Below are 12785 nucleotides of genomic sequence, written 5' to 3'. Positions count from 1 at the left end.
AAGTGTGTTTAATATACTCACCTGGACACCACAGGGTTCAAGTGTGTTTAATATACTCACCTGGACAGCAGAGGGTTAAAGTGTGTTTAATATACTCACCTGGACACCAGAGGGTTAAAGTGTGTTTAATATACTCACCTGGACAGCACAGGGTTAAAGTGTGTTTAATATACTCACCTGGACACTACAGGGTTAAAGTGTGTTTAATATACTCACTTGGACACCACAGGGTTAAAGTGTGTTTAATATACTCACCTGGACACCACAGGGTTAAAGTGTGTTTAATATACTCACCTGGACACCTCAGGGTTAAAGTGTGTTTAATATACTCACCTGGACACCTCAGGGTTAAAGTGTGTTTAATATACTCACCTGGACAGCAGAGGGTTAAAGTGTGTTTAATATACTCACCTGGACACCACAGGGTTAGAGTGTATTTAATATACTCACCTGGACAGCGGAAGGTTAAAGTGTGTTTAATATACTCACCTGGACAGCAGAAGGTTAAAGTGTGTTTAATATACTCACCTGGACAGCAGAAGGTTAAAGTGTGTTTAATATACTCACCTGGACAACGGAGGGTTAAAGTGTGTTTAATATACTCACCTGGACAACGGAGGGTTAAAGTGTGTTTAATATACTCACCTGGACAGCAGAAGGTTAAAGTGTGTTTAATATACTCACCTGGACAGCGGAAGGTTAAAGTGTGTTTAATATACTCACCTGGACAGCAGAAGGTTAAAGTGTGTTTAATATACTCACCTGGACAACGGAGGGTTAAAGTGTGTTTAATATACTCACCTGGACAGCAGAGGGTTAAAGTGTGTTTAATATACTCACCTGGACAGCAGAAGGTTAAAGTGTGTTTAATATACTCACCTGGACACCACAGGGTTAAAGTGTGTTTAATATACTCACCTGGACAACGGAGGGTTAAAGTGTGTTTAATATACTCACCTGGACACCACAGGGTTAAAGTGTGTTTAATATACTCACCTGGACACCACAGGGTTAAAGTGTTTTTTAATGTACTCACCTGGACAGCACAGGGTTAAAGTGTGTTTAATATACTCACCTGGACAGCACAGGGTTAAAGTGTGTTTAATATACTCACCTGGACAACGGAGGGTTAAAGTGTGTTTAATATACTCACTTGGACACCACAGGGTTAAAGTGTGTTTAATATACTCACCTGGACAGCACAGGGTTAAAGTGTGTTTAATGTACTCACCTGGACACCACAGGGTTAAAGTGTGTTTAATATACTCACCTGGACAACGGAGGGTTAAAGTGTGTTTAATATACTCACTTGGACACCACAGGGTTAAAGTGTGTTTAATATACTCACCTGGACAACGGAGGGTTAAAGTGTGTTTAATATACTCACTTGGACACCACAGGGTTAAAGTGTGTTTAATATACTCACCTGGACACCACAGGGTTAAAATGTGTTTAATATACTCACCTGGACAGCAGAGGGTTAAAGTGTGTTTAATATACTCACCTGGACAGCAGAGGGTTAAAGTGTGTTTAATATACTCACTTGGACACCACAGGGTTAGAGTGTGTTTAATATACTCACCTGGACACCACAGGGTTAGAGTGTGTTTAATATACTCACCTGGACACCACAGGGTTAGAGTGTGTTTAATATACTCACCTGGACACCTCAGGGTTAAAGTGTGTTTAATATACTCACCTGGACAGCACAGGGTTAAAGTGTGTTTAATATACTCACCTGGACAGCAGAAGGTTAAAGTGTGTTTAATATACTCACCTGGACAGCAGAGGGTTAGAGTGTGTTTAATATACTCACCTGGACACCAGAGGGTTAGAATGTGTTTAATATACTCACTTGGACATCACAGGGTTAGAGTGTGTTTAATATACTCACCTGGACAGCACAGGGTTAAAGTGTGTTTAATATACTCACCTGGACAGCAGAGGGTTAAAGTGTGTTTAATATACTCACTTGGACACCACAGGGTTAGAGTGTGTTTAATATACTCACCTGGACACCACAGGGTTAAAGTGTGTTTAATGTACTCACCTGGACACCACAGGGTTAAAGTGTGTTTAATGTACTCACCTGGACACCACAGGGTTAAAGTGTGTTTAATATACTCACTTGGACACCACAGGGTTAAAGTGTGTTTAATATACTCACATGGACAGCACAGGGTTAAAGTGTGTTTAATATACTCACTTGGACACCACAGGGTTAAAGTGTGTTTAATATACTCACCTGGACAGCAGAGGGTTAAAGTGTGTTTAATATACTCACCTGGACAGCAGAGGGTTAAAGTGTGTTTAATATACTCACCTGGACAGCAGAAGGTTAAAGTGTGTTTAATATACTCACCTGGACAACGGAGGGTTAAAGTGTGTTTAATATACTCACCTGGACAACGGAGGGTTAAAGTGTGTTTAATATACTCACCTGGACTGCAGAGGGTTAAAGTGTGTTTAATATACTCACCTGGACACCACAGGGTTAAAGTGTGTTTAATACACTCACCTGGACAACGGAGGGTTAAAGTGTGTTTAATATACTCACTTGGACACCACAGGGTTAAAGTGTGTTTAATATACTCACCTGGACAGCACAGGGTTAAAGTGTGTTTAATGTACTCACCTGGACACCACAGGGTTAAAGTGTGTTTAATATACTCACCTGGACAACGGAGGGTTAAAGTGTGTTTAATATACTCACTTGGACACCACAGGGTTAAAGTGTGTTTAATATACTCACCTGGACAGCAGAGGGTTAAAGTGTGTTTAATATACTCACCTGGACAGCAGAGGGTTAAAGTGTGTTTAATATACTCACTTGGACACCACAGGGTTAGAGTGTGTTTAATATACTCACCTGGACACCACAGGGTTAGAGTGTGTTTAATATACTCACCTGGACACCACAGGGTTAGAGTGTGTTTAATATACTCACCTGGACAGCACAGGGTTAAGTGTGTTTAATATACTCACCTGGACAGCAGAGGGTTAAAGTGTGTTTAATATACTCACTTGGACACCACAGGGTTAGAGTGTGTTTAATATACTCACCTGGACACCACAGGGTTAAAGTGTGTTTAATATACTCACCTGGACAGCACAGGGTTAAAGTGTGTTTAATATACTCACCTGGACAGCACAGGGTTAAAGTGTGTTTAATATACTCACCTGGACAGCAGAGGGTTAAAGTGTGTTTAATATACTCACTTGGACACCACAGGGTTAGAGTGTGTTTAATATACTCACCTGGACACCACAGGGTTAAAGTGTGTTTAATATACTCACTTGGACACCACAGGGTTAAAGTGTGTTTAATATACTCACTTGGACACCACAGGGTTAGAGTGTGTTTAATATACTCACCTGGACACCACAGGGTTAAAGTGTGTTTAATATACTCACCTGGACAGCAGAGGGTTAAAGTGTGTTTAATATACTCACCTGGACACCACAGGGTTAAAGTGTGTTTAATATACTCACTTGGACACCACAGGGTTAGAGTGTGTTTAATATACTCACCTGGACACCACAGGGTTAAAGTGTGTTTAATATACTCACCTGGACAGCAGAGGGTTAAAGTGTGTTTAATATACTCACCTGGACACCACAGGGTTAAAGTGTGTTTAATATACTCACCTGGACACCTCAGGGTTCATGCTGTCGGTTCCTGCAGAAACATGTAAAACATCTCCTCATCTGAACCTCAAACAGAATCCAACACTTTCTGTTCTCGTGTCAGTGATGCAGTCCAACCACTAGATGGAGCCACTGCAGCTTTAATCCACACCAGGAACTGTCCCATGGGTGGAATCTGAGGAACATGACCAGATTTGAACACTTTTCCCTCCTGATGACCGTTTACTGCTGCTCAGTGTTAAATGTGTTCTGTTTGTGTTCAGTGAACGCATCACCCACAGTGAAACCAGTCATTAGTGGACCTGTAAACACACCACAGCCCAGACCACCAGGACCAGATGAACACCTGCAGGTCCAGGACCAGATGAACACCTGCAGGTCCAGGACCAGATGAACACCTGCAGGTCCGCCTGTGGTGAAGCTCTGACCATATGAGGCGTTTAAGGACCCCATGAACATGCTGTAAACAGATCCATGAACAGACGCTCCCTCACACACTCTGAATGTTCTGGGATAATCCACCACTACAGACTGGTTTACAGGGGTCCGATCTGGTTCTGGGTCTGGATGAAGGTTCTAGTTGAAGGTTACTGGGTCTGGTTGAAGGTTGCTGGTTGGGTTGCTGGTTCTAGTTGAAGGTTGCTGGTCAGGTTGCTGGTTCTAGTTGAAGGTTGCTGGTCGGGTTGCTGGCTCTGGTTGAAGGTTGCTGGTCAGGTTGCTGGTTGTAGTTGAAGGTTGCTGGTTCTGGTTGAAGATAGCATGGTTTTGTAGTTTTCTGGTGAATAAAACAGTCACTCAAACGCCTCGTTGCTCGTCTGTCGTAGGTTGAACCTGGACCTGGATTCATTGACCGTCATCTGAGGTAGAACCTGCTAATGAGTGTGTTTACGTCTCACATGTCACCTGAACGCACCACAGGACTATTCAGATGAATAGATGAACCTGAGGGACTGTAAACGCCTCACTGAATCCCGCCTCCTACTGGACCACTTCCTGGACCATCACATGGTCCAACTCAGACCCTGGACCAAGACCGCCACGTGTTCCTGATACACACAGCACCTAGCATTAGTGTTAGCATTAGTGCTAATGTTAGCATTAGTGTTAGTGTTAGCATTAGTGTTAATGTTAGCATTAGTGTTAGTATTAGTGTTAATGTTAGCATTAGTGTTAGTGTTAGCATTAGTGTTAATGTTAGCATTAATGATAGTGTTAGCATTAGCATTAGTTTTACAATTAGTGTTAGTGTTAGCATTAGTGTTATTGTTAGCATTGGTGTTAATGTTAGCATTAGTGTTAATGTTAGCATTAGTGTTAGCAATAGTAATAGTGTTAGCATTAGTGACAGTGTTCGCATTAGTGTTAACATTAGCATTAGTATTAGCGCTGGGAATGTCGTCTCAAAGCCGATGTGGGGTCAGAGGTTGATTCTCTATCAGATCATGTTTGTTATCGTTACCTTTCTGTTTTTCCATAAATTTACGATGTCAGTTACCTGTGATTATTTTATTTGTTTGTTTATTTGTATTTGTTTTTCATTTTTCCTGTGACTGAATTGAAGAAAAGCCTCGTTCTGTTTAAGTGTCTTCTGTATTTTCTTGTGTTGTGAACCTAAAGTCCAATCTGGGGGGGGGGGGTGTTCACTGCCACTGGGTTGGTCATGGCAGCTGTCAATCACCTGACACCTGATCAGGTCATCTGTTAAACTTTATTGATCTCATTTCACAGTTAACAGCAGCAACAAACAGAGAAAGAAGGAAAACAAACAAACAAACAAACAAACAAACAAACAAACAAACACACCAGTGTAAATGAAAAATATAAAGAGAAAAATCTGAAATATGGTATTTATAGAAATATTTATGTAAATACAGAATTTGAGTTAAAACTTAAATATTATTTACATCAGAAACATTTAGATCCACTCAATGAAATTAAATTGACTTAAAAAACCTGGAAAATGTGTGAGTTTGAGTCTCATAGACTGTTATGGAGGGGGCGGGGCTTATGAGCAGTACCTGAACCAGCCACCAGGTGGAGATGGAGGCGTTCGAGTCCCAGACCCGAACAGAACCGAACCCAGGCCTGGGCTCTAACTGCAGGCTTTCTGCTCTTTTCCACCTTTTGCGTCTTTAACAGATGTGTAACGCCACCTGGTGGAGACAATGACGTCACGTCCGGCGTTGCTCAGATGATTCCAGGTGAGTCCCACTGGTACCGGGTCACCTCATGGCTCTGATTCGGTTCCTCTGGGTTCAGGTCGAATCCGGTGGGTCCGGTGCGCCCTCTGCTGGAGACACCCAGTTCAGTTCAGTTCAGTTCAGTTCGGATCGGGTCTGGTCTAGTCTGGTCCAGTCTGGTCCGTGGACCGGTCCGTGGTCTGAACATCTGGACTGGGTCTGGGTCCGGGTGTCAGAGCAGGTCCTGAGAGTGATCCGGATCCAGTCAGTGTAAAAGCCCGGATCAGCGGAGCCTCCTTCAGTCCGGGATCAGCCTCCGACACACGCGCACCTCCTGCCGCCGCTGCGCATCCAGCTCCTGCAGACCCAGGTCCTCTAGACCCAGGTCCTCTAGACCCAGGTCCTCCAGACCCGGATCCTCTAGACCCAGGTCCTCCGGTTCCGTAAGTACTTCAGCCTCGTTTCCATCCTTATTGATCGGTCGCTGTTTGGTCCGATCGGTGAAAAACTCTGTGAAACGGATGAAGTTTGTTCGGTTTCGGTTCCGTTTGGGCTGATCTTCGGTTATTGATCAGATCTGATCGGCTTTGACCGGAATAAGACGCGTTTGTGTGGTTTCTTTTTCTTTTTTCGAATCCACTTCAGTCGGTTTCATCATGGATCCAAATGTGTGTTTGAAAACGACTTTATGTCCGATTAAAACCGACCAGGAAAAATATTTGATTTATTATTGATTTTCATCCGATCCGGAGTGAAAAAATAAAAGTGAGATGGAGAAAACAAACAAACAAACAAACAAACAAACAAAACAAACAAACAAACAAACAAAAAAACCAAACAAATAAAAAACCCAATAAAAACAGCTGATGAATCCAGTTCAGTTCAGCACATGGGAATGTTTGAATGTGTTTATTACACAGGTTCAGTAGTGGATCTGGTCCAGGTCTGGTTCCAGGTCCTGTGGTTCTGATCTGGTCCAGTTCAGGTCCTGGTCCAGTTCAGGTTCCTGGTCCTGTGGTTCTGATCTGGTCCAGTTCAGGTCCTGGTCCAGTTCAGGTCCTGGTCCTGTGGTTCTGATCTGGTCCAGTTCAGGTCCTGGTCCTGTGGTTCTGATCTGGTCCAGTTCAGGTCCTGGTCCAGTTCAGGTCCTGGTCCTGTGGTTCTGATCTGGTCCAGTTCAGGTCCTGGTCCTGTGGTTCTGATCTGGTCCAGTTCAGGTCCTGGTCCTGTGGTTCTGAATCACACACTCATGTTGGTTTTAGAACAGGAACATGTTTCATCCATTAAAGGGTTTATTTTCTCTGCAACTGATGAAAATGAGAATGAATGAAAAACAAGAGAAAAATGAAAGTAGATCAAGTCAGAGAAATACACAACACACAACAACACACAACAACACACAACAAAACACAATACATGTGTTGTGTGTTATGTTGCGTGTTGCATGTTTTGTTGTGTGTTGTTGTGTGTGTTGTGTGTTGTTGTGTGTTGTTGTGTGTGTTGTGTGTTGTTGTGTGTTGTGTGTGTGTGTTGTTGCATGTTGCGTTGCCGGTTGCTCAGTGTGCACAGTTCCATCCACGCCCCCCTCTGTGTGACCCGCCCCTCTGTCCCCTCTGTCTCCATGGTTACGCTGTCATCAGCTGATCATCGCTCCTCATTAATCTGGAACGTCCCCCTCTGTGACCCGCCCCCCTCTGTGTGACCCGCCCCTCTGTCCCCTCTGTCTCCGTGGTTACGCTGTCATCAGCTGCTCATTAATCTGGGACGTCCTGCTCATTTCCAGGTTAATCTGACTCTAATCCTCTGCTGCAGATTTACTTCCTGTCATGGACACGCCCTTCTACCACGACGACTCCGGCTCCGGCTACGTCCCGGACTACGACCGTTACCCCGGCAACAAGATGCTGATGACTAAGAAGACCGCCGGCGGCCACCACTTCCCTGGCGGGGGTGGGGCGGGGGGCGGAGCCTCAGGAGGGGGGAGGAACCCCGGCGGCTCCCTGATGGCGGCCCCGGCAGCGTCCTCGTCCGACGTGAACCTGCTGAAGCTGACGACCCCCGACCTGGAGCACCTCATCATCCACTCCAACCAGGGCCCCGCCCCCGGCTCCGCCCCCACCTTCATCTACCGCGGTCAGGCCACCAATGAGCAGGAGGGTTTCGCCGACGGCTTCGTCAAAGCGCTCGCCGACCTGCACAAGCAGAACCAGCTGGTGGGCGGCAGCCACGTGTCACCGCAGCCGCCCTCGTCCTATCAGAGGGGCCTGATGGGCGGAGACATGCCGGTCTACACCAACCTCAGCAGCTACAGCCCCGCCCAGATGGGGTACGCGGGGGGGCAGCTGGGGTACGGCACTGGAGGAGCAGGGGGAGGGGGCGGAGCTCCTCGCCTCGATGCCCCACAGACTGTCCCCGAGGTGCCCCACCCACCTGGAGACCCCGCCTCCCCGCCCTCGCTGTCGCCCATCGACTTGGAGACGCAGGAGCGAATCAAAGCCGAGCGCAAGAAGCTGCGCAACCGCATCGCCGCTTCCAAGTGTCGCAAACGGAAACTGGAGCGGATCTCCCGTCTGGAGGAGAAGGTGAGTCTAGACTCCGCCCACAGACACGCCCACACCTCAGAAACCCACAGACCTCATAAGTCCACAGAGTCCGGTTTAGGAGGATCCAGGTCACCTGGTCCAGATGACCAGGAAGTGGAGTAAGTTTAGAGTCACTTTGAATCTACAGTCCCACCAGTCACTAACCAGTCACTAACCAAACACTAACCAGTCACTAACCAAACACTAACCAGTCACTAACCAAACACTAACCAGTCACTAACCAAACACTAACCAAACACTAACGAGTCCCTAACCAAACACTAACCAGTCACTAACCAAACACTAACCAGTCACTAACGAGCCCCTAACCAAACACTAACCAAACGCTAACCAGTCACTAACCAAACACTAACCAGTCATTAACCAAACACTAACCAGTCATTAACCAGTCACTAACCAAACACTAACCAGTCACTAACCAAACACTAACCAGTCACTAACCAAACACTAACCAGTCATTAACCAGTCACTAACCAAACACTAACCAGTCATTAACCAGTCATTAACCAGTCACTAACCAAACACTAACCAGTCACTAACCAAACACTAACCAAACGCTAACCAGTCACTAACCAAACACTAACCAGTCATTAACCAGTCACTAACCAAACACTAACCAGTCATTAACCAGTCACTAACCAAACACTAACCAGTCACTAACCAAACACTAACCAGTCACTAACCAGTCACTAACCAAACACTAACCAGTCACTAATCAAACACTAGCCAGTCACTAACTAGTCACTAACCAAACACTAACCAGTCACTAACCAAACACTAACCAGTCACTAACCAAACACTAGCCAGTCACTAACTAGTCACTAACCAAACACTAACCAGTCACTAACCAGTCACTAACCAAACACTAACCAGTCACTAACCAAACACTAACCAGTCACTAACCAGTCACTAACCAAACACTAGCCAGTCACTAACTAGTCACTAACCAAACACTAACCAGTCACTAACCAAACACTAACCAGTCACTAACCAAACACTAACCAGTCACTAACTAGTCACTAACCAAACACTAACCAGTCACTAACTAGTCACTAACCAAACACTAACCAGTCACTAACCAGTCACTAACCAAACCAGTCACTAACCAGTCACTAACCAGTCACTAACCAAACACTAACCAGTCACTAACCAAACACTAACCAGTCACTAACTAGTCACTAACCAAACACTAACCAGTCACTAACTAGTCACTAACCAAACACTAACCAGTCACTAACCAGTCACTAACCAAACCAGTCACTAACCAGTCACTAACCAGTCACTAACCAGTCACTAACCAGTCACTAACCAGTTCCTGATCCTCTGAAGCTTTAATGTCTGCTCATGTTTTACTGTGATTCCAGGAGACGATCTGAGCATGTGCAACCTGTCACTAATCCTTCCTGTTTGTGTGTGTGTTTGTGTGTATTTGTTTGTTTGTGTATTTGTGTGTGTGTGTGTACAGGTCAAAGTCCTGAAGTCTCAGAATTGCGAACTTTCGTCCACTGCCTCCGTCCTTCGTGAACAGGTGGCTTCGCTCAAACAGAAGGTCATGAGTCATGTGACCAACGGTTGCCAGATCGCCGTTGGCTCCAAGGCTGGAGGGGGCGGGGCCAGAGGAGGTGAGGGCGGAGACTCCAGCTGCTGAGAAGGCGGGGTTAGTAGGTGGAGGCGTGTCTTGCGGAGCTTGGAGTTTGGCTGCGGAGAGCGAATCAGCTGCTTGGGTTCAACCGCGACGGCCAGAGCTCCGCCCACAAAGAACGCTGTCAATCACACAATGGAGAAGGGCGGGTCTTCGTCCAGAGAGGCGGAGCCGAGGCCCAGGAGGAAACAGGAGTTTATTTTGAGACGTTCCACGTGGAGTCTTTTGATCCTGAAAGATGGATTTAGCATCGGAACGACCGAATCACAGCTCGGCTCCGATTGTTTCCTTCAGCGTTTTTTTCTTTTTCACGGAAATAGTTTGAAACGTTAGCGTCATGTTCCGCTTCGATAGTTTTACTGTGTGTTTCTGCTGTTGTTGAGCTTTTAATACTTTACGTACGTTTTGGTGGAGATTGGAAACTAAACCCACGACTTCCTGACGCCCAACTCACACTGTTTCAGTTTTTATGGTGTTCTTTTTTTTTGGCTTTTTTTTTCAATTTTAATCCGATTTTATTTAAATCGGGGACAATGTCGTACAAGTCGACATTTTCCGCTCGGTTTTGTCGGAGTTTGGATTTTTTTTCTCAAACTTTCACATGGCGTGTGGGCGTGGTTTTTATTTGATTTCAAACACAAACTTTGAACGCTCAGATTTATTTGAACATCCCGATTGTTTTTTGTCAGATTTGCGAAGTTCGTGTTGGACGTCGTTTGTGTTGTTCACGTGTTTGTTTGAACTGAAGAATCGGAGCCTGGATTGAAGAACAGACGTGATCGGATCAGTCCGACAGCGAAGAAAACGTCCCCGTGCTTCGTATTCATGACGTCTGTTTAACGATGCTGACTGTTTAATCGACCAATCACAGAGAAGGATGTGTTGTTGCCGGGTAAAGAACATTATTCCATATATGGAAAGTGTTTTCAGCTTCTTTCCTTTAAATGTTCTTTTATTGATGATGCGATCGATGGCTTTCAGCTGAATTCTTTCCAGTTTAACGTCACATTTTTTCTTGTGTAATTTAATGGTCTTATTGATGTTTCCACACGAACATCTGATGCATGACTTTATCTGTTTATATCAAATATTTCAGGTTTTTTTTCTTGTAAATAAACAACTTTAATCTCAGAGAATATTTGAATTTTTTTTTTTGTTGTTGTAGATTTTTCTGGTGTATTTATTACTTTACTGTCAGATACTTGTATGTTTTTTCCTGTACTTTTGTGATTTTCTTCTGGATTCTCCGTTTAATCTGAGATGTTTTCGTTTTTCTTTGAACTTCGTTGATGTCAATTAAAAGAGTCATCTAATCTGTACGAACAATGAGCTGTCTGCGAACATCTGTTCACACTGCGACAAATACCACGAACTGAGGCTTAGGGGTAGGGCTTTAGGGTTGAGGTGTGGGTCCAGGTTGACTCCGTAGGCTCTCATCGTGGTCCTTCTTTAGTTTCTTGTTGACTTTGTGAATGTGTGGCTGATGTTGAACCTGGTGGAAATCCACTGTTTGTTCATTATTTATTGTTTACTGTTTATTGTTTACTGTTTGTCCCAAACACTGTGTTCCCTTTGAATCCAAAACATGATCAATAAAGCATTCCATAGTATATATTCAATGGTTTTGTGTATTTACTTGGTTTTACTTCATTTTTCTTTGTATTTCCTGTGTTTTCTTCCATGTTTTTGTGTATTTTGTAGGTTTTATTCCATTTTTTTCTTTCATTTCTGGGTTTTATTCCATTTTTTTCCTTTAGTTTCTGGGTTTTATTCCATTTTTTTCCTTTAGTTTCTGCGTTTTATTCCATTTTTTTCCTTTAGTTTCTGCGTTTTATTCCATTTTTTTCCTTTAGTTTCTGGGTTTTATTCCATTTTTTCCCTTTAGTTTCTGGGTTTTATTCCATTGTTTTCTGTATTTTTGGGGTTTTCCTCATGTTTCTTTGTATTTCGTCTGTTTTATTCCATTTTTTTTTGCATTTCCTTGTTTTTCCTGCACGTTTTTGTGCATTTCTCTGCTTTTCCTTCATGTTTTTTTGTGTTTTATTGGTGTTTAGGATCGTGTTCGTCCCCAGTTTTCGCCGTTCCACATGAACTGACCCACTTTGCCGTCGGTGAACGCTGAAGGAGGAGCGGCTGTGTTCCATTTCTGGTGACTAATACCCTCCGCCCACACAGCGCTGCCTTCGTGTGCTCGTGTTTCTGATTCTCTGATGATCCAGTTTGTTAAAAATAAAGACGTGTGTAGTGACGGTGAACATCATGTTTTCAGACTTTAACAGAAAACTGACGCCGTCTTCAGCCCGTGGTCCAACGTTCACTTCAGCTCAAACATCTGCACTTTAAAACTGAAAACAGGAGGTAAAGGTCTGTTTGGGTTCAGGACCAGACCTGGGTCCGAACCAGACCTGGGTCCGAACCAGACCTGAACACCAGAACTTTTAAAGAGCCACAGAGCAGCGGACTCACAGCTGATTGAATCTGATCAGGGATTGGTGATTCCAGCTGTCAATCACCATCTGAACAACCCCTGGGATCAGATTAAACCTCATCCACAGATAAACCCAGATCCTCTGAGACCAGGACCCACCAGATCCTCTGAGACCAGGACCCACCAGATCCTCTGAGACAAGGACCCACCAGATCCCCTGAGACCAGGACCTACCGGATCATCTGAGACCAGGACCTACCGGATCCTCTGAGACCAGGACCCAC

General features: G+C 44.6%; 1 protein-coding gene across 5 annotated transcripts; it reads left to right on the top strand.

The window, feature by feature from the left end:
• Window positions 1-5715: 5715 nt before the first annotated feature.
• LOC115415821 (transcription factor jun-D-like) lies at window positions 5716-10999 on the top strand. Of its 5 annotated transcripts, none has more exons than XM_030129465.1 (4): window positions 6003-6198; window positions 6259-6271; window positions 7641-8410; window positions 9897-10999. In XM_030129465.1, the coding sequence occupies exons 3-4, from the start codon at window positions 7655-7657 to the stop codon at window positions 10077-10079; spliced, it is 939 nt and encodes a 312-aa protein (XP_029985325.1). In that variant the 5' UTR covers window positions 6003-6198; window positions 6259-6271; window positions 7641-7654; the 3' UTR covers window positions 10080-10999. The 5 variants fall into 5 exon arrangements, with proteins under 5 accessions (XP_029985320.1, XP_029985325.1, XP_029985322.1 ...); XM_030129462.1 differs by having other exon boundaries at window positions 6229-6271; XM_030129461.1 differs by having other exon boundaries at window positions 6003-6213.
• Window positions 11000-12785: the final 1786 nt, after the last annotated feature.

Source organism: Sphaeramia orbicularis, unplaced genomic scaffold (genome assembly GCF_902148855.1).
Source record: "Sphaeramia orbicularis unplaced genomic scaffold, fSphaOr1.1, whole genome shotgun sequence".
Lineage (NCBI taxonomy): Eukaryota > Metazoa > Chordata > Actinopteri > Kurtiformes > Apogonidae > Sphaeramia > Sphaeramia orbicularis.
The sequence above is the reverse complement of the archived record's forward strand: the minus strand, read 5'-3'. Positions and strand labels throughout refer to the sequence as shown.